This window comes from Lycorma delicatula, chromosome 7 (genome assembly GCF_047948215.1).
Source record: "Lycorma delicatula isolate Av1 chromosome 7, ASM4794821v1, whole genome shotgun sequence".
In the NCBI taxonomy this organism is placed as follows: domain Eukaryota; kingdom Metazoa; phylum Arthropoda; class Insecta; order Hemiptera; family Fulgoridae; genus Lycorma; species Lycorma delicatula.
This window is the reverse complement of record NC_134461.1, coordinates 30,255,561-30,279,473: the sequence shown is the minus strand read 5'-3', so window position 1 is coordinate 30,279,473 and position 23,913 is coordinate 30,255,561. Positions and strand designations below refer to the sequence as shown.

General features: G+C 29.8%; 1 protein-coding gene across 3 annotated transcripts in view; it reads right to left on the bottom strand.

Moving 5' to 3' along the window:
* Positions 1 to 23,913, bottom strand: part of HERC2 (E3 ubiquitin-protein ligase HERC2) — a 276,358-nt gene that overhangs the window by 41,614 nt on the left and 210,831 nt on the right. For all 3 annotated transcript variants that reach the window (XM_075372110.1, XM_075372111.1, XM_075372112.1), the window contains 9 exons: positions 21,668 to 21,783; positions 19,681 to 19,892; positions 15,714 to 15,808; positions 11,987 to 12,093; positions 11,595 to 11,772; positions 9,059 to 9,208; positions 6,355 to 6,458; positions 3,358 to 3,464; positions 1,632 to 1,759 (listed from right to left, as the gene is read on the bottom strand). In XM_075372110.1, the coding sequence (XP_075228225.1) occupies positions 1,632 to 1,759; positions 3,358 to 3,464; positions 6,355 to 6,458; positions 9,059 to 9,208; positions 11,595 to 11,772; positions 11,987 to 12,093; positions 15,714 to 15,808; positions 19,681 to 19,892; positions 21,668 to 21,783 (1,197 nt within the window). The remainder of the gene's footprint in view (positions 1 to 1,631; positions 1,760 to 3,357; positions 3,465 to 6,354; positions 6,459 to 9,058; positions 9,209 to 11,594; positions 11,773 to 11,986; positions 12,094 to 15,713; positions 15,809 to 19,680; positions 19,893 to 21,667; positions 21,784 to 23,913) is intronic.

The following is a 23,913-nucleotide window of genomic DNA, read 5'->3' as shown; positions in this document are numbered from 1 at the left end:
AATTATTCTGAACACATACTTATGTACAAGTTAAAACAGAATAAAGAAAGATTTTATTTTTAATTTGTATTATTAAAAAATTCATCAACAGAATAATATTGTTTTTGTGAAAGTAAATTTTTTAATTGTATAAATTGGTTGGAAGATTTTTCAAATGGTTTGGCAATTTATTAAAAATGACAACGTAATAAGAACTTTTCTCTTAAGCTGATGTATAGCGTTGAATATCACAAAAACAACAATCTTCTTAGCAAAAATTGCACATTTATAAATCTAAACACAAAGGTAAGTTATTGTATTTAAACATAGGTCAACACGATTCATAGTTATGAGCACAAGATAATGATCTGACAGCCCATTTTTGAAACTTAAAAATGCATTCAGGTTTCTTTGAGAGCCCCAAGAGATGACATTATAATTTATATGAGAATATATGTGGGTATAATAAATATTTAATAACGATAAGTTTAGTGTTTTATTAGGGTGCTAAAAAGCAAATTAGTATCTCTTGATTCTGTTTAAATAAAATCAATTTGACCCCCATTAACTTGTAATTTAATAAAACACTTCAATCTAATAAAAATGGCATTGGAATGGTAATGACATTGGAATCAACCTGAAAATCTTATTTGAATAAGATAAAAATAATTTTTATTTCTTTACAAAATCTTATTAATCATATATATTGTTAATATGAAATTTTGACAAATTTACAAAATACTAAGAATTAACTGGTATAAATACCAGCTCCAATAGAAACCTGGATCTACTATTATATGAATTCTTGTTCAAAAATACAAAATTCTCCAAGCAAATAATACTTTCCCCATCTTACTTCAGTGAATGACACTATTTTTATTTAATTTACTATCATTAAATAATTTAATATTAATTAATCACCTCTATGGAAAGAAGAAAGTGTGTTCACTAACAGAATCAACATGAGTAATAAAAATAAGCTAATTTTTATGAAATAAAAATTTAGTACTGAGGATGATCATTTATGTGAAATACTCTTATTATTTTTAAAATCTCTTAATACACTGAAGCAACAAGAAAACAATGACAAAAACATCAGTAAAGATATTGGCCCATCATTTCTAGTACGGAGATCATATACTTTCCTTAACCCTTTGGACTTCAACAAAATTTTTCTTACGTGTCCGCATGGCTCGTATGGTCTGCACCCACTTGTCATACCAATGACAGCACACACCCTAAACAAATTGGACCCTATTGGCAGAACACCATGGACTGCAATGCAGGACACAGGAGTGCAAAGGATTAAGTCAATTACCACCCAAACAGAAAACTTCTTTCAAATGATAATCACACAACAAATCATCACCACGAACAATAATGGCAAACATCTAAAAAAAATATTTTGCTGGTAAAGTTACATTGCTCACATATAAAAAATTCAAACAATGAAATAAACAATTATTAAGGTTCAACAATAAAACAAATAAAATATAATCATAATTTAAAGAAACGGATTGGTAATTTGAATAAGGGAATATAATAGTTTGAACAGCTACTCCCATTTATGCGATACAAATCTTAGAAATTAGTTTAAAATAAGTTACACCATAATTACAATTTAAATCAAATAAAACAAGTTATGTCTTTACCTGTAAGGCAACAACAAGGCGTGGTTTTTGAATAGCATTTGTTGATCCATCTCCAAGTTGGCCTTCATCATTATCTCCCCAAGTAAACACTTCACCTTGTTCACTACATGCGACACAGTGTAATGAACCTATATAAAATACTAAGATATAATCTACTTCAAACAATGATCATTATTTTTATTTCTAGAACACATATAAGCAACAATTTTCCATTTTTAATGTAGAAAATGCAGGCTAAGACCAACTTCAATCTATTGAAACAACCATAGGCCTACAAATATTTTTTTCATATAAAAAGTATAAGTTTCCTTTTCAGTTAATATTTTTACCATTAGACAAAAGTAATAAATTATTTGATGGACTAGAAGTAATTAAAAAAATTTACTTTAAATAGCTGACATAAGAAATTAGTAAACTATCCAAGAAATGCTCTGTTCAGAGAATGATTTCTGTGACCATTTAACTATTAACAGTGTTATTATTGCACTACCAAAAAATAAAACAGAATAGAGTAAAAGGTTTATCTCAATAAATACTGAACAACAATGACTATATAAACCAAATGTAATTTTCAATAAATAAATTATATATAATACCAATATATCAATATATAATACCAATAATTAAGGTAAAGAATTATATTTCTATAAGTAGGTACACTAAATAAAGAAATGTATCTTATTTATTTTTAGTATTTTTATATCTTTTCAAAACTGGACTGCTTTTTTATACAATGATCTATTAGATGTTTAAAGATACGTAACATGGTAGAGTTTATTATATTTTTTATAATTAGAAATAACAACAGAAAAATAAGAACAGTAGAAAAAATACTTAATTTAAAAATATAGTAACTGTTATTAATAAACCACCAAAATGATTTTGAACAAGATAAGCTTATTAAATAAAATCTTATTAAATTTAAGTTTATATTTAAACTTATTAAATTGGTTGTAATCAATTATACTACTAAATAATATTTTGCATGTCATTGGTTTGATATTGTTGTGTGTTATTGGTGTCAGATAGCACACAGAGTTTTACTGATACAATTTATTTATTCTAGGATAACTTACTATTAACAAAATAAGTAAATTATAAATTAAAAATACAATTCTGATTTTACTGTGAACTTCACAACAGCTAATTAAAATGAATACAAAGTTAACAAGAGATAGACACTTTGAATGCTCTCACACACCAAGTCAAATGACCACACATTTATCACAGTGTACCATAGTTTGCTGGTACTCCAGGCCTAGGGGTTTACCTGTACTAACAGCCGCCAATCTATCTTTTATTTGTTCAAGCATTTCAAGCTGTTTCTATTGTCCGAACCCTCTACACTATTTTAGGAAGAATTCTGTGTTGTTGTTTCTGGATTTTTCTTTTTCAATCTATTAGTCTCCTTATGTTCTTCATTTTCTCTTTCTTTCTTATTCTGGTACTTTCTATTACTAATAGCTTCTCTACCATTACAATATGTTTGTAAGATAATTGATTTACTTTAGAAATAAATATGGTGAGGATAAACGTTTCAAATATTTGGCAGAATAGTGAAAATTTATAATGAAGAGATTTTTTGTATAATTACAATAGAAAAATGATTAAAAAATCTATAAGAAGTAAATAAATAATGTAGAACAGGGTGAAGGGATCTAACTGATGATGCTTTTCATGAAAAGCATCATGAAAGTAACATTCATGAAAACATTAAAATGTATACCTGTAGCAATGCTGATTATCTTTTTGCCTTGCAAAGCAGCAACCTTACGGGGTCTTCTTACGTGATCATCTGAACCATGTCCCAATCTGTGATAATCTCCTTTTCCCCTACGGAAAAATTTTTTAAATATCAAAAAATTGAAGGAATATTTTTCTAAGTGAAGAACTAGACAGGTTATTATCCCCCAGACAACATGATCAATAAAATACAACACTGTTCTCAACTATGAAAAATCTTAATAAAACTTTTAGAAATGAGCATGGAGAATAACAAAACCAATATTCAAAATATACAACACAAAAATAAAGTACTTTTTAAATGTGTAAACAATAATGAACTGGATGCGTTCAAATACCATTGCATACCACAATGCATGCACTACCCTGCAAGTAAATTTTAAGAGTTGTAAAGACATCCAGTAATGAGAAAATTTTTGAAGTTAAATGTTAATGAAAGTGAAATACTTATCATTAATTAAACTTAAATAATAAGATCTAATTAAATTTAAATAATAAGATGTTAACTGGAAAAGATTAAAAAATGAAAATGGAATTTATAAAAATCAAAATTTAATAACAAAATAAATCTGAAAATTAATTTGGAAATTCAATATCCAAGTAAGATACTTATAAAATTGTAGTCATCATTATAGTACAGATAATCTACTTAATCAAAATGGCTTTTAAGTTTTGAAGCATTTAACCATTTTGGATAATCTCAACTTCTAATTTTAGGTATAGTTCCCTATTTTACACTGTTATACATTAATCCTAGTAGAATTGTTTATCCCTAATTATTTGGTAACTGTTTATCCCTAATTATTTTCTTTTGTTTTAATCTTAAAATTACTACCAAAACAGATTTTAACATCTATGTAAAAATAACTATATAAAGTACTGCTTTATAATAAAATAATTACATCTTCATGAAGAATAAACGTACTAACAGAACAATCTCTTTTTACAAATCAGTGCAATGTCAGAGTTTTTCTGTTACATAGGAATTTAAATTTACATTCCATAAATAGGCGGCAAATTCAAAATAGACCTTAATTTAAAAAAAGCATCATATATAGCAGGGATGGCCAACAAGTCGACCGCGGTCGACCGCAAAGGTTTTAAAAGTAGCCCGCGAAGCCAAAGTTGAACAATTTGTTCTAACTTAAATAAATGATTGAAATTCTTAATTCTATAATTTAATCTTACAATAATAAATTATTTGTGAAACATACACATACTGTTTATATTTATCCTGATAAGATAAACAATGTAGTAATACTGAACGCGCTCTGTCGGCGCTAGTTGGTAGCTGTGTGGCCGTGTGTCTCAACTTGCTTTTTCTCTGTAGCGAACATAGACAGGGCGCATATCAGTATCAGTGTGTTTTAAATATTCCGCAATAATATCTTTAGTAGGTAAATTCTAAAATAATATTTAACCCTATTATTTTAGAATGAATAATCCAAGTACAAGCAGGAAAAAAACGTATCATTATCACAGTGAATGGGAAGAAGATTATTTCTTTACTATGATGAAAGATAAATGTATCTGTTTTATTTGCAATGCAACAGTAGCTTTGTCTAAGAAAGAAAACGTTAAAAGACATTATCTAACAAATCATAAAAATTACGAAGAAGATTATCCACGTGGCACTGCGTTAAGAAAAACAAAAGTGCAACAACTGAAGGCACAAATAACTGCACAACAAAATAGTTTTTTAAAATACAATACAAATTTGAAGACAGCTACGATTGCTTCATTCAAAGTTGCTGAAACTTTGATTAAACACAACAAACCGTTTCAAGATGGGGAAATATGGAAAGAGGCATTCATTAAAGCTGGAGAAGAATTGTTTCAGAATTTTAAAAATAAATCTGAAATAATGACATTAATCAAAAATATGTCGTTATCGCGAAATACAGTTATGCGTAGAACAGAAGGAATGAGCCGAAATCTTGAAGACATTTTACATGAAAACATTAATAAATGCGTTGTATTATCACTGCAGTTTGACGAATCTACGGACTATATCGGTACTGCACAATTATGTGTTTTTATTCTAATGGTTTTCGATGATATGTTGGTTACAGAAGAATTATTAACTATTATTCCAATGCATGATCGCACAAGAGGTCAAGATATCTTTGATTTATTTAAAAATTATATTGCACGAACAAATTTTCCAATCTGCAAGTTGGTATCAATAACCACTGACGGGGCTCCAGCAATGATTGGCAACAAAAGTGGCTTCGTTGCTTTGTGTAAAGGTGATGATGACATTCCAAATTTTATTGACTATCATTGTATCATACATACTCAAATATTATGTTCAAAAGTGTTAAAATTCAATCATGTTATGGATGTTGCGTTTAAAATTGTAAATTCCATAAGATCTAAAAGTTTGTCACGTCGTCAGTTTCGCGCTTTGCTGAATGAATGCGGTGAAGAACACAATGAACTGTTACTTCATACTGATGTAAGATGGTTAAGTCATGCTACATTTTTAGCAAGATTTAGAGAATTTCTGCCACATATAACCTCATATTTACAATCTGAAGGTGATTCATATCCGCAATTAAATGATCAAGATTGGCTTCTCGATCTTGCTTTTTTCTGTGATGTTACTGAAAAATTAAACCAATTAAATCAGCAACTACAGGGTAAAGGTAAAACAATAATACATATGATTAGCATTTTGAAGTCATTTAAGGAAAAATTAAATATGCTTGCAATGCAACTAAAGCGTCGTGATTTAAAACACTATCAAAATCTGGCAGATGAATCTAAAAATAACAAGACTGTTGCTTACGACAAATATGCTGATGTTATTGGAATGCTTCTAAATGAATTTGATAGAAAATTTCTCAAACTAAGTGAACTTGAAGATATTGCCTGTTTTTTATCTTACCCATTTAATGACATTTTTAAAATGTTATTACTTATAAAATATAAATAACATATTTTTAAATTTTATTAAAACTAATATACAAAGGCTAACCATGTATAAACACTTCCAGAACGCATCAAAGCAACTGAAAATTGTGAACCGCACTCAACTTTAATAACACCAAGTCCAGCAAGAGAATCTATTTTCATAGGCACCTATAAAAATCAATAAAAGATCTCAAATTAAAATTAATAAAAAACGAAACATAAAATATTGTCAACCCTAAATATTCTCTCATAATAACATGTTATTTTAGAAAAAGTCTTGAATATTCAGTAATAAATATTACTATCATAAATTCTTATACCTAAAGAGAATTAGAAACTACTGTAAAATAAGAAATTAGTAAAATATACTAAGTAATCATTATTTTCTTTTTACGTATTATAAAAACATGCACAAAGGTAAATCTACCCTTGCCCTTAAATGTAACAGAAAAATATCAAAAATTATCATTTTGATCTATTCTAACAATTTTGGATTTTTATTAAGGGTGACCAGATAAATTGATTCCACAAATGATGAAATCCAAAAAATTGCTAACTAAAACCCCTCTTCTCAAAACTATTTGAGAAAACTACCAAAAGCAACAATTAAAATTGAAATAAATGTCAAACAGATTGAAGGCATCTGAAAAACATATAGCTAGTTTTTATTTAGTTAAACATAATTCTCATAACACACAAAGAAAATATAACGAACTGTAATGCAAGTTATCAAATTGGCACAGTGGATGCTTGATGAATGAGAATTCATGTATTAACCTGATGTGCACCAAATGTAAATGATAAATGACTATTTCTTAAAAGACTATCTCACTCTGATTAATTCCTTGTAATATACAAGCTTTAATGTGACATCGCTTAGTTTCATTCAACCGCTCATTCTGTTAATTATCCTTCAACCAGTATTTCAGGAAGCATGCATAATAATCAGAATGGATATATTTGTGTGATAATCATAATCAGATGATAAATGTTTTATAAAGGACGGCTGAATGCAAGCTTCTTTAGTTGTTAAATGAACTCTTCTTTGTTTGCAAATTATGTATAGCTAAGAAGAAAGCAGAAACTATGTGTACTATAGTAGCTAAGATATAGCAGATTTTTGGATGTGTATTGAAAATATCAGACATGAACTAATGTACATGAAGACCATAAACTGAAATAGCCACTTCAGAATATGGTGGAATCTACCTGTGACATGATGATGGGCCATAGCTTGCCAGTAAATACACTGCATTGTGAGGTGGACTGATATGTAAACAACCACAAAGGAACATTCAACATAATCATCCAGCTTAGAGCCATCAATGTAAATATTATATCCTAATTCAGAATGGACAGAAGTTTGCAAAATTCCTGCTGCATCAAGTGATTAGTACCAATTTTTTATATTTAATTAGGTGAAGGTGAAAATTGAGTGGTAGAAATGTCCAAGACAGAAAATCACACTGTTGGAGAGCAAATGGTGGCAAATTTGATGAGACCCAACATTGAAAATACTGTACATATTAAACACTCATTGGAACAATTAGTGTAGATGTTCCAAAAAGTGGTCATTGAGCCTATTGCTGTAGACAATATCATACAAGTGATGTTGAAGTTATGTTTTTATAACACATGTAGATAATCAAACATTAACTGATGTCATTTTCAGATATACTCACTAACTCCAATAAATTCTTACAATTGGGCTAGATTGGAATGCATTGATAGCAAGTTGAAGGAAGTTTTTATGAACAGTATGAACTATCTGCCTGGGAGAAGAGTAGACCAGTGAACTATAATTCAATCAAAATCTTAACAAGGCTCTGTCAAATTTAAGCACACATGTCTGTTTGTATCCCACTAGCTGTTATTTACAATACATAACTAAAACTTACTTGTAATTGGATGAATTTGTAAATGTAATTAGGTGATAAAACTGTGGCCTAAAAAATGTCCTTTTCAGGCTTTAATACAGATATCAAATATAACTCACAGTTACTTTGGAAAACTACAGTTTTAAAAAATGTTGTACAAATTCAAGTAAAATTTACAAGGTGGGCCAGAACAGAATGCTATCATTTCCAGGGGCAGTACTGACAAATGAACATTTTATTGCATATTATAATTCTCTTAATATAAATATAACAAAGCATTTAATGATTTTTTAACAGAAAACTTATTTAGTACATTGCACAACTAGTACCTCTGAAACCATAGGAGCTAATGCAGAAAACCAAATGCATTTTCCATAATTTTGAAAACATCACCAAAGAATGTGTATTAAGACGCAGAGACCAGTAGTCCTACGATAGAAGATGGCGAAACAAGACTATAGATGGTTTTTGATCCCTTCGTATCAGAATACTTCTGCAAAGATTCAATATAACTCATCCAAGGTAAATTTTTGAATCTTGGACTGAGTAATGTGAACCTCTGTACCACCAATGCTCTTGCTATATTCCTGATCCAAAGTATAAGTATTAGTTTCTGAAAACTTATCCCAGTCCTTGCATCAAAGTGGCTGCATCAAAGTTATGCTATTATATTAAGTATGTTTTGCGTGGTAATCACTATCATATTTGATGATAAACAAATTATAAATCAGAGATTTTTGTTTATAAATCAAAAACATAAAAATTTTTAACAAGCTCAAATGCAATTTTTTTTACAGGAAAATCTTCAAGACTCACATACAGTTTTGTTTAAAGTTTCATTAAATATTAACACATAATAGTGAAAATAATAAAAAAAAAAAAAATATTTACCTTGCAACCATCAGAACCTCCACGACCTAGTTTACCATAATCACCATCACCCCATGACCATACAGTATCATCCTCTGTTATACACAGAGTTTGAGCATCACCACTTCCACATGCTACATCCCATACTCGATAACCTAATAATCTCTCAACCTGAACAAAATAATAAAGGGAAACAAAATTTAAATAACATTTGATGAAGTTCATAAAAATCATTCCAGAACAATATTTATAAATCCTACGTGATTATCACATAAACTCCATTACTGAGATTTTCTTGTCCTTGTGATGTCAATTGTGACAGCATTAAGGTTTTAGTATATTTGTTTAATTTTAGCACCAACAGAAGTTCATAAAAACAGAATATATGTGGAGTACTGAATTTTTAAAAGACTCAAGGAAATTATCTAATCAGAAAAAAGAAACTTAAGTTATCTCAAAACTAAGTTAATTTTATATTAACTTAATTTAGAATTTTACTAAAAAAAGAACTTAACTAAGTTTTTCTACATTAAGTTAACTCTACTCATAAAACTATTTAAAAACAAATTTGTAAAGACATCAGTTAGCAACATAGTAAAAAGAGTGATAAAAAAGGTTATATCTTGAATTTTAGACATGCTCTTTTAATGAAAAAGGTTTAGTAATTTTCTTTTAACTTTATATTCTAAAAAGTATTAATCAAACATTCCAAGACTAAACAAGCTAACAGAAAATAATAGTAAAACTTAATTTTGTAATACTCAGATCATCATTTGAATTGCTAACTAAAATTTAAAATATCCTTTTTTTTTGTAGAATTCACAAATATTTTAAATCTAGGACAATTTTGTTCTGATGTAAAGGAGTTTCAATGGTTCGACAGAGTAGGCTGAAGATGCAAATATTTATGATGTGCAAATATATATATATCTTACAAAAACATATAGAACTACAAAACTTGGACAAGCATGCTGTCATATGATAGTAATTCCAAGGAATACAAAAATTCTGTTTATTTTCTTCTGTAAACTTTATTTATTTTATTAATAGATAATAGTCATAAATATCCAATCAAAAAATTATGATATATTATTAAGTTACACAACCTATAAGAAATAATTTAGATGGGCCACTAAATATACAAATAGGAAGAGAAAAGATTATGTAGGTAGAAGAATTCTGTTATTTGGGAAGTAAAATTACTAAAGATGCATGAAGCAAGATATATAAAATGCCAAATAGCACAGCTGAAACGAACTTTCAGTCAGAAATGTAATTTGCTTACATCAAAAATTAATTTAATCTTTAGCAAAACATTTTTGAAAGTATATGTTTGGAGCATAGTTTTATATGGAAGTGAAACTTAATCGGAGTACCTGAGACAAAAAGACTAGAAGCTTTTGAAATGCGGTGCTATAGGAGAATGTTAAAAATCAGATGCGTGAATAAAATGACAAATGAAGAGGTGTTGCGGCAAATTGAAGAAGAAAGAAGCATTTGGAAAAATATAGTTAAAAGAAGAGACAGACTTTAGGCCACATATTAAGGCATCCTGGAACAGTCACTTTGATATTGGAGGGACAGGTAGATGGGAAAAATTGTACAGGCAGGCAATGTTTGGAATATGTAAAACAAATTGTTAGGGATGTAGAATGTAGGGGGTATAGCGAAATGAAACATCTGGCACTAGATAGGGGATCTTGGACAGCTGCATAAAACCATTCAAATAATGGAAGACAAAAAAAAAACAATCTATAAACAATTAGATGTTACAGTGGCACAACATAAATACAGGAGACATTCTATAATTAAAAGAGACAACCTGATGTAGAAATGAAACAGTTTGTAGGAGGAGTTTTGTACTTTCATGACTTTAGGTTGGCATCACTGGGATGAGCTGAGAACAGCTTTGTTTATAATGTCAATCTTGCATTTAACGATGGTGTGTCCGCTTGAAGTTTCCAAATTAGTTGAACAACATTTAGTGATCCGTTTTTTGCTTTCTGAAGGTGAAAAACCAGCTAAAAATTTTTTCTCAAATGATTTTACAGTATGGTGAAAGCTGTATGAACCACGGAAATTTTTATAAGTAGGTAGAACAGTTCAAAAACAGTCAAACCTCAATGACTGACGAGCAACATCCTGATCGGCCAGTTGAAGTGTCAATTCCTTCGCTTGAAATCTGCAGTGACGACATTATTCATGAAGACTGACATATTAGAGTATAACGTATAGCAAAACCAGTTGCAGTAAGTGTTGGCACAATTCATAACATTATCGGTAACAAGCTGAAGTATAGCAAAACAAGTGCAAAGTGCATCCTGAAAGAGTTAATGCAACAACACAAGAAAACAAGACTCAAAGTGTGGACAGATTTGAAAGAACTCTATGAAAGGGAAGGTGACCCCCTTTTCTAAACAAGTTATACCAAAATAATGAAACAACTACAAGACATTATCAACAAGAACCTTCGTTACCAATGTTTGTATTTTTATTAATTAAAAGACAAAGTATGAGAAAAAATACACAAGTCATCAAGAAGAAAAAATGTACACACCAATTTAGGTTTAAGCTGATCTTCAGAATCTCCATGTCCAAGTCGACCATAGCGACCTTTACCCCAAGTATAAAGCTCACCATGTGATGTAATAGCAGCTGAATGTGCACCTCCACAAGCAATTTCAATAATTTCTTTGCCACGCAGAGTCTCTATCAAGCAAGGACGGTCACACATACTAAAACACAGTAAAAAAAAGTCAATGGTTCTGGAAATTAGAATTTTACATCACCAAAAATCAGTATTTATAAATTCATTCATAATTTTTACTACAAGCAATTCATTTAAAAAAATTTATAACTAACAACATTTTGAAGAAAAACAATAATAAATGTTAAACAGACAGTTAACAGAAATTAAAAATGTGATAGGAAAATTAAAATAAAACAAACCTACGATCTCCATGACCCAACTTTCCATCATCCCCTTCACCCCAAGAATAAACTTCACCATCTGCAGTCAATGCCAAACAATGTTTACCTCCAGAATTCACAGCAACCTACAAAAAAAATTTATATGTATAGTTGCCACAGCGAATCTATGAGTTTAAAATGTCATGTGCTGACATCTCATTATATTATTGTTTTCCAAAACATTATTTTTGCGCGTAATTATTATTATTTTTTTAATTTTTGACTTACAAACAATACATTTATGTTGCTGTGTGTTCACTTCTTTCCACTTGAGTTGATTACATGTATAAAAATGCTTAATGAATCAATCTTGTAAACAATGACAATTCCTTAACCAATGACTAATGCTCAGATTGGTATTATGTACAGGCCTATAAAAATGTATACATGCAGTTAGAAATGATGTTGTCTTTTGTCATGATTTTATTTAGATCTGTCATTCATATTACACAATGTGTGTATAAAGAAATAAACTTTAGTCTAGTTTATATCGTGTTCAATGAAGGCATTTGGATAGCGTTTTTGTGCAGTCATATTATTTTATAATTACTCATTGTTTTTTGCAAATTTTTTGTAACATATTATTTTTTGTTTGTGTGGTATTAGTGCAGTTTGTTACGGTAGAATTTAAATCCACAGTTAAGAAAAAAAAACTTAGGAGTCAAGCACGTGAAATTATCAATAATGTTTATGATTTCATGAAAAAAGAAGCTCTAAAAGCAGGTAAATTAACTGATGACAAACATATAACTGACATTCAAAAATGTGAAGAAAGAACTTCTGCTGCTTGTGGAATATCAAGAACACAAATTCAAAAACTCAGAAGAGAAAAAACAGACATGATTCTTCAATCATCATCCCAACATGTTGTTTCAGCAAAAAAGTATAAACAACATTTGAAACCTGTCAGTGGACTGGACAGTTTTGATTTAGGTGTAGTTAAAAGAATAATTAGTTAATGAATTTCATTCAAAGAAGAATGAATAACCTACTTTAAAAAAAGCAAGAACTTCAGTCACCTATTGATTTTAAAGGCAGAGAATGAACTTTAGCTGTTATTTTGAAAGAGTTAGGTTTCAAATGGGGTAAAATTGAAAATAACAGGGCACTTTTAATTGAGAAATCCAATATCAGGTGGAAGAGAATTGAATATTTGCAGGCAATGGCTAAGTGCAGACAAAGCAATGCTACAATTGTTTATTTGGATGAAACGTACATTTTAAGTTTGCATTGTATGACAGTCATGGTCTGATGGTATTGTTGAGGGACTTCATGTGCTGATTAATAAAGGTGAACGTTTAATAGCAATTCATGCTGTAGGAGAAATCAGTTTTATTCCAAATGTATTACAAACTTGTAAAGCCAGTTCAAAAAGTGGCAACTGCCATGACAACATGAATACAGACAATTTCATGAAATGGGCACATCAAAAATTGATTCCAAATCTTCCACCAATGTCTGTTAATACAGACATTGGTGGAATACATCAATACAGGTATTGATAAAGCGCCAAATTCTAACTAGAAGAAAAGATATGACCTATATCCAAAAGATATGAAAAAACCCATATTCCATATAGTTAAAAAATGCTGAAATTACAATCATATGAATTAGTGAAGTTACATAAAATTAAAGTACGAAAATATCACGGATGAATTTTTGAAAAAACATGGGCATCGTGTTTTTAGACTCTTGATTTGAATCTGAATGAGATGGCATGGTCAGCCGTTAAAAGACATGTGGTGAGTCATAACACAACATTTTCTCTCACAAATGTTAAAAAAATTAACCACGGAGAAAATTAATTCCATGAATGAAGATGACTGGAAACCCTATTGTGAAAATGTAAAAAATGTTGAAAAAGAGCACGTAAAAATGGAACCACTGATAGATGAAATGACAGAACATTGTATTATACATGTAGACTCTGATAGTGAAAGTGAAAATGAAAGTGACAGTGATAGTGATTCGTTTAGTGAGGATAGTAAACTTGCTACAAGTTTGAATTAGATGCATGAAGAAATTTAAGTAAGCTTTTGTTTATTATTAAAAATTAATAATTTACTACAAATAAAGGTTATAAAAGAATTAATTACGTATTGTTTATAATTAGTAATGATTATAATGATTTCATACTTTTAATAATGATATTGTTTCTTGTTCTCAATTTTTAACCCAATGGCTAAATGTTTTTTTCAAATTTTTCAATGATCATGTTGAAAGAGTAATTTCTAGTAAACAGAAGTAATAACTAAAAGGGTAAAGTTATACATTACAACTTCAACACAGGTACAAGTCATTTAATATACAGTAATTGGCAGTAGACTTGGTGAGTGCACATTGGCAGTGCTTGGTGTACAACATGTGGCGTGGCAAAGGTACATACTGCCAAGTAGTAATGGCTGTCTTTTTGTTCTTCATGTTTATTTAATTTTAATTAGTCAGACAACTATCACCAGCACCACGGTACTTAAGACACAGTCTAATACTTATTCATTTGTTACCAGTACATGAGTGCTATACTTATTGGGGTGATTTTTTGTGCCATGAATATACTTTTTGTAATAGATGTAAACAAAAATATTTTTGATGCAATATTATTTTGAAATCCAAAAAAAAAACTTTAAATTTAACTAGAAGCAATGATTATAATGAGTGCAGGTACTTAACAAATAATTTGGTGAAATGTTAACAACCTTGAATTCTAACAAAGTACAAAATTGGGAATATAAAAATTAATAATAACAAATCATAACAGTAATAATAATAAAAGTACAAATCTTAATATCAAGCTGTTCTTGTAAATTAATTTTCTTGCCAAATCTGTACAGACCTTTAATTTAATTAAAATCTTTGCTATTTAATATTTTATTCATAACAGTTTAACTGATAAATATTCCATAGTAATGTGCTTTAAGAGTTGCTGAATGTCAAGTTGCACCAAGATGCACAATATCATGGATCCAAATTAATAAATAAGGTTTCTTTACAACTAAGGTTAACTAGACAAATACACTAAAATTTACTTTATGTATTTGAATATTAAATATAATCCTAAATTCAAATAAATAAAGACATCAAATAAAATAATGTGGATTATAATAAGTTGTAAAATCTGTGATACAACCAGCTTGATAAAAAAAAGTTCAAGAATGATAAAATCATATTTTAAGTATACTTTATTTATGTGTACAGAATATTAAACCAAATCTAGTTTGGGGTGGTAATTTATAGGAACTCTACTTTTTTCCACTTTCAGCACAATTAAACATTAGCAAATGACAACCATAATCTCTGATTACACAAACCAGGAAATTAGTGAGTTTTCTGGAGATGTCTGAGCAAATCACCTATTTACTTGATGGGACAACTGCATACTCTTTCCCAATTATTTACATAATTGTACACAATCAACTTAAACATTAATCAATTCTTTCTACATCCTTATCTCTATTTTAAATACTTAAAGCACATAATATTCCTGCCTCACTGAAAGTTTATTTTTCAAAAGCATTAGTTAGCATCTGATTTTTTTTCTGCGGCAAGTTTGTTAAGTTTAAAGAAAAGTATGACGAAGATCTTCCATTTCTTAACATCAATCATTCAAATCAGAGGAGATACAAAACAAAAAACAATGAAAAATATACAACCATAAAAACACCACTTGTACAATAATTCAAAAATGATCTTGGTTATGTAAATTTACCTTTTTAATAAATACATTTTGTAATGATTCAATCAATGTCGGTGTTAAAACAGTGTCAGTTCCACCAATACCTAAACGACCACCAGCACCATAGCCTGTATAACAAACAAGATATTTTAAAATAAATAAACAGCAAAAAATTACCTACTGCTTTATTTGATTGATTTATTTTTATTTCATTGTTTTGATTGATTTTTCCTTTATATCTAGTGTACCTTCATCCATAGTTCATGATTATAATAATGTAATAATTTATTAAAGAATAAATACAATTAAATAACAAATATCTAATGAAAATCAATAAATAAATATGCATATATATATATATATATATATATATACGTACATATACATATATATTAAAAAAAAACCTTTTAGAGAATAGATATATAGTACTTCATTAAGTCACACAGTCTAAAAGATGCCGATCCTACACTTATGTTTATTTTACATGTTCCTAGCAAGGCAGATATTTTGCTGAGGCTGTATTAGACAAGGTCAAAACACACAGACTACATCATGCATTATCCTTCAATCTGTGTTAGTAGTTTTCTACCAGTACAACAAATTTACCATTTTCATGCCTGGTATATATTTATTATGTAACTCATTTAATCATTAAGTCTTATTCTGAATGCTAGAAGGATTTAATGAGCAATTTTCCCAATTATGCAGTATCAAATAAATCAAATATTTTTCATTTATTGGCTAAATTTTGTGAAACAGAAAATGAGCTGATTGTAAACATAGTGGCCATATATCAGTATTACGTGATGATAATTTTTTTGCAAAAAAATCAGTTGCTTTTACAGTCTCTAGGAAAGTCGCTAAAGAAACTTTCTCAATAGACTGGACATCTGGTTGCGGTTGTTAACAAGGATAGAAATATACTCAAATTAAACTCATAAGGAAGAACTTGTAGAACCTGACTTCTCTACTGAATGGGTTGGGTGGGAAATCCCTTCTTACTAGTTATGAAATTATTAGGATAGGTGCTGCTTACCTTCTACGGATCTAAAATGTTTGTCTGGGTTCCACCATGTTCGAAGTACAGCTGTGTGTGCCTCCATGACTCTTTGATTATCCAAAATAGTATATCAGGAGTGATCATTTCAAATGCTGACTGAACAGCATCTTGGGGCTGCTCATTGTTGATGTATCTGCATTTTTAGATCTCTTCTTTTACAAAACCTTCTTTTACAAAATCAGGTATGGTCAGGTCAGGAATTCTTGCTGACCAAGGCAATGGAGCCAGAAACACTTCTGATCCACGTCCAGCGATTCAAAAAAAAAAAAAATTTTGGAAAAATTTCATGAGGTGCCTGGAGACATTCAAAGCAAAATGCTCTGAAGTACCATCTTGCTTAAACATAATGATGTCAGCAATCCATTTGCCATTAATTTTAGTAGCAACTACTTGTCAATCATTCTCAGATAACTGTGGCATCGAGAAAATAAGGACCACAAGGAGATGTTTAGCTGTCATCTGAGCCAAAAACATAATATGAAGCAGTTGGTGTTTGATTTCCTCAAAAAAGTGAGGATTGTCTTTCACCCAGAAAAAAAAAACATTTCGATTAAGAGAGCTTTGATAAACTGCACACTCGTCTGAGAACACGATGTTTTTTTTTTTTATAATTTGCTTGGAAAATGTTCAAGCAATAACTAACATGCATAAACACATTGATCAAGGTCATTGTCACTTAACTCATTAACTGCGGCTGGATGAAAACATTTAACTTTCAAGTCCTTCTGCATATGGTCTCACATTGTTGATCTTGGAATCCCTAACTCTGCAGAATTTTGGCAGATTGATTTCATCAGTGACTGTTGAATTGATGCCTCCACAGCAGCACATGTCTCAGCTCGAGTGTTCGGCCTCCCAATGCATGGGGCATCAATAACACTTCCTGTTACAAAGACCTTCTTCTAACATGTCAGTAACATTTGCTGTGATGGTGATTAATTTGAAAAATGCACAAAGAAGTCAGTCATAATATTCTCAAATGTTTTACCAGTGTGTGAATATTCATGAAGCCACACACAAGCTAACAAAAGCTCTTAGACAGTGAAAGCACTTGTATCAGCCATTGTTCCACACTTGACTACAATAAAGGTTATCTCACCATGAATGAACACACTGGACAATCCCCACGATGGCTTATCCTCCCCACCTTTCCCAGCAGCAGTGAGCAATATCACTGGTGAGAATTGGCAGTAGTAGAGTTCAATTAAGTTGGATTCTATTACAGTGTAACAAAACTTTCTACCCATCCCACAGTTGTTCAAACAAATATTTTATTTGAGCTGGTGTGGGTGTTTCAATCTTTTTTAATTAAATGAAGCTTGGTTTCATTTAGATTTATAAACAGCCAAAAACAATGGAGTACAAAGTTTTGAAAATTCTCAAATTTATCATAAAGTCCAATACTTTTTCAAAAAGTTGGTGTTTAGTGTGGAATTTTGTGTACAGTGGTCAGAAACATTTTTTTTGCAGAACATTTATAATTGTGTAACTTTATCCAGAAATTACAAAAAAATTTACGGCCTTGCTTAAAACTGAAGAATGCAACTGCTGAATACAGCAATATGAATCAACACTGAAAGAGAAGGCCTTCAACTAGTCTACACAACTGAATCTAATTATGGGTTCATGTGCAGTTAAAATATCAGTGTTTTTATAAGTTTTAGGTAATGCAAAAGGGCTAGTATAAGATTTATGTTATGTCACCTTCATTTTTCTTGCAATTGTCAAATGCTTCTATCAACATTCTTTCTAACAAGGTAATTTCTCTTCAATACAGATGAGATTTGTATTCTTACTAAGATACACATATGTTAACTCAAAGTGAACATGTTTTAGCTAAATTTCCAATGATCCGTAAGTGATGTTACTGGTTCTACAAATAAAAACTAGGATCATGGGATTAGCAGATGGATGAGATGAGTGGTGGAAACTTATATGAAAATTATTGAAGTAAAAATTTATCACAGAAAAATACTCAATGAAATAGTGATTCTTCCTTCTTCAAATTTTTAACGTAACAATTTGTTTTTACATTAAGAAAGTCCAAAAAATTTATCATTAGCTAAAAGATAAAAATAATGATTGCCAATTTCCTTGGTGGAGTGGCTGCATCTCGACCTTTTGTTTGGAGGTCCTAGGTTCGAATCTTGGTCAGCCATGGCATTTTTCATATGCTACAAAATTCCACTTCCACATTCCCAGAGACAAGCCTCACACTTATGAATGGAATTAATTCATCAGCAAAAATATCAAACTTATTGTCACAGTGTATTTTGTATTTTACAAGAAACCAAGCTACTTGATGAATCATCTACCATATCACCATCACCATCATTGGTTTAAGTCTCCATATTTATTTTGTTTATTTAATTGACTTGGTGGTCTTCTTCTTCACATTTAGCCATCACTTTGTTGTGGAGGACCTATTTATACTGTCAATCAGAATATTAATTTTATCACAAATTCAAATTGCACATCTACTTAACATTCCTCATACTATAAATTACATGCTGCAACAGATATATACTGTAGCAGAAGTCAATAGAAAAAAAACACACTAATCATGTATTTGGAATTTTAGACTATGAAAAATTAGACCACAGGTGCATCCTTGGCACTGAATGTGTTAAACAAATTGATTATTGCCTTATTGTAAAGCACCATAAAGAAATACTTTCAAATATTTTAATGTATAGGTTTTTTTTTATGAACAGCAGGGAAATAAGTTTATTTTTTTGGGTATATTAAACAGTCATAATAACTTCCAATAATGGAAAAGGTACAGTATTATTATTATTATTATTATTACTTTCTTTTTCTAATATTGTGGTTAGTTAACATATTAACTTTATCACTTGTAGCTTAGTAGCTTAAATCCACAAAAAAGTGCACAATACGAAATAAAAAAATAATCATCTGAATTAAGGTTAAAAATATTACCTGTAGCGTACACTTTTCCATCAGAAGTGACGGCCAACAAAGTTTGTTCTCCTCCAACTAGTTGAACTGGATGTAATGCAGATAATGCCTCACAAGGAGTAGGCAACTTAACTTTTGTTCCTTCAACACCACCCAGTTGTCCTCTATGATTGTGACCCCAACCATAAATAGCTCCACTACCTCCCCATGATAAACTCCAATCTTCTGGTTGTCTATAATTAACAATAACATGCATATATAAACAAATAAGTCTGAAGTGAAAAATGATAATATAAAAGAAAAATTTACCACACTTAACATTAAGCAACTCATAATTCTTAAAAGATGAACTTGTAAAAAAATTTCATGTTTAAAGTTAATTAAATATATTGCTGGTAACTTGAAAAGCTTAAAATAGTGGATTTATAAAATATTAACTAATTTACTAGATGAGAATCAATGAAAACATATGTATATAATCATGTACATAATCTATAGAAATATGACATGTTTATACGATTCTATATGTGTAAACATGTACATATATGTAGAAGTCCACTTTACTGTTATGCATGCACAAGAAGTTATAGTTAGTTAAGCATTTTTTTTTAGTCTCCTTCATCAGAAAACCAAATGAAGTAACATTTTTCATAATTTCTTTTCCTTTTGGGTGTTTTCTTAAATGATTTTTCAACAGTTCATTCTCTTACTTTGTTTTTTGCATTCTCTCTTTTGTCCAGACATTAGATGGTTTTTTCCTTCTCTTGGAAATCCTTGAAATCTTGTGCAAGTTTGCGGAACTCTGTTCTACCTCGCACTATTTCTTTAGAAATTTTCATTCGTTTTAGTCTTTTTGAATTATTGAGGTCCATTGATTTCCATTCTTTTTGTTACAAATGGGATTGAAGATTTGTTTTGTGAGCCTGTTATCATTCATTCTCATGAGGTGGCCAGAGAACTTGGTTCTTATTTTTTTGATAGAATCTGACATTTTCTCAGTTTTATTATATTTGTAAAGATCTTTATTACTTCTGAATTTATACCCATTTTCACCTACTTTTATTGGTCCTATGATTTTTCTCAAGATTTTCCTGTTTTTTTTATATTATTTCACATGATTTCAACTATAGATGTATTGTGATAAGTTACACATCTTCTAGTTTGATTATTGTATTGCAATGGCTGGTTTTTGGCTTTAATTGAGATTTCTTTTTGTTGTAAATATCTTTTGTTAGTTTATCAATTTTTGTAATACTTGTTTGATTGGCTTCTGTATCTAAACATTGATTTACTGTTTTTTTTTTTTTATTAAATCAATTGATTTGGATTATTTATCCCACATATTTAAATTTATTAGCTTTGTAGATTTTTCTACATTTTATAATTAGAGACTTGAGAGGAATTTTTGATGTACCATGAATTCCATCTTTTTGACGATTTTTAGCTCCACTTTCTCTGCGATTTCTTTTGGGCAGTTTAGTTATTTTGCTGCCATTTCAAGATTCTTCAAGAAAATTGCAATATAGGAAAAGAAATATAAGCAGATAATTCCAATACTATTCAATTTTGAATCCAGCTTTATATATGTATATTTCTTACTTTAAAATTAATTGCTTTGTTTTTTTAAAGGAAAACCTGTATTTCTATTAAATAAAATGAATTTTAAATACAATTTTTTTCTACATTTAACATACTACATTTTATATTCTATTTCTGATCCTTTTCCTTGATCTATTCTAATAAATAATAAATCTTTAATATGACTTATGTGATCAACATAATTATAATAATGAACATTATTTATAAACACTATTACAGATGAATTTATTACTAATCAAAAGAAAATATCCCAACAATGAAAAATTTTTTATGCACTTCATACAGTAATAACACATTTTTATTTTTAATTATTAACAGTTAATGAATAACAATTATAATTGTTATTGATTATAATAAACCATCATAATTACATTAATATTTTAACTAAATCATCAACAATTTGTCACACCTATTTAACCACATTAAAAGCTGCTCATCATGATCCTGTTTAAACAAATTATGATTTTCATGATTATTCTTGACATCACCAATTCTTGGAGCAACTTCTGATATTTTCTTTTGGACCTGAAAAAAAGATATTAAAATATACAAGTTAAAAAAAAAAAAATAATAATAATTAATCTTACATACATTTACAAATACACAATTTAAAAAAAAACCATAAAAAACCCCTATGTACATAGCTAATCAAAGGCTTCTTTTTATTTCTGCTACAATGTATTGAATTTGCAAAACATTGAACCCTATATAATTTCAATCTCTAGATTTTACTTAGTTTGCTTCATAACTTAAAATCTGACTCACAAATTTTAAAAAGTACAAAGTGTTCGAGAAGTAGCTATACACCTGTCATGCACTAGTATAACAATATAAAACATTAACTTACTTTACAGTAGTTGTTGAAAATGGTCACCATGAACATCCCAGACATACTTGCAAGCGTTTCTTCTTGTTCTGGAAAACTTTCAAAAGTTGTTGACCTTGGTGAAATCATGAATAGCATTTTGAAATTCTCAAAGGCTATGGGGATTTTCTTTTTAAACATTACGTTTTGCATAACCTCAAAAATAAAAATCTGGTGAGCTTAAGTTTGAGAATAAGGCGGCCATAAGGCCTTACAAATGATTCTATTTCTGAAAACCTCTTGCAGTAATTTCATGGACTGCCTTGGCTGTATGCTCAGTCGCACTGTCTTGTTTAATCTGAGCATTAACTTTGTCCTTGGTTAGCTCTCCCACAACTGATGAATGACTTCACAATAATGAACTGTATTGCTTCCATGAAGAATATTGGGTTACCTATTCTTTTTTCAGATACTACAATCTGCTCCTCAATCTTTTGGTCATGTAAATTCAAGAACCACATGAAACCATTTACCCAAATTTAATTCTCTTTCCAAAGACTGTGGCAGATAAACTTTAAACCGCTTTTAATTTATATAGGATGAGACTGAGCTTCTTATGAACTACCTTGTGTGCAGTTGCAACACTAATAGATTCTGTAGGGCCGACTTTCTCAAACGACTCGTTGGGACTACATTGCATAGCAGCTAGGTCTTGAAGTTTTTCTTTGAGTATTGATAGTCTGCTACTTCACCCAGTCAGTCCTTTACCGATCCTGTCTCCTAAAATTTCTTGATTAGTGTTCTTACACTATGTCAATTAGAAACTAGTGTACCTGGAAATCTAAAGGAAAACTGGTCTTTCATTATCTATGTGTACCCACTATGCTCATGGAAGACTTATTCAATGAGAAATAATCACTGTTCTAAAGTTAATAACATTTTTATGATCGAAGGGGATGATCACACAATGTACAACAAAGAACCAGACATACTTCTCATCTCAAGGTTGGCATCCTGTCCCGCATAAGCAAAGCACACAACACAGGATTACCAACCTCTTAAAAAAAAACTACTTACAGGGACATGGAATACATTCCCTCATGATACAATAGTGTTTATATAGGTGTATAGCTACTTTTCAAAGGGACTATATTAATGATTACCATGATAACTCAGCAAAATCATAAAATATTCTCACGGAAAGAAATGTTTATTTTATCTATGCCAATGAATTACATTTTTTACTAACTTGTAAACAGCTACATTTTGACATGATATGCATTTTCATTTTCCTTCATTTATTTTATCATAACGCATACAAATGAACATATGTATTAATATGTTTATTACACTGTACACAATAATAATAAATAAATCTCTGGAAGAGATCTGACAGTATTTAAGATTCAGCTGGATAGTTAAAACTCCATACAATTCAGGTAATAACAAGGATCAGGTAATAACAAGGATTATCAGATGGCTATTTAAAAAATAATCAAATCAATATTCTGCAGGATTTAGATGAGCCAGTCAATAAAATATTGCTGTTCAGTAAGTCACAGCCTGAGTATCTTAAGATGTCTCTTGACCTTGCAAGAGGTAGATGATAGAACACTGTCAAAAGGTAAGCAATTCACAGGTGACGATAGACTTAAGAATGCTGTAAATCAGTGGATAAATGGACTGACGACAGAAAAACATGATAAGGGTATATTGAAGCTAGTTTATTGCTACAATAGATGTCTTAATTCATGTGGTGATTATATACAGAAGTAGTGTAAGATATGTAGTCTAAGAGAAATAAAGAATATTTATTAAGTTTGCAGATTAGATTTTTTACTTTAGAGATA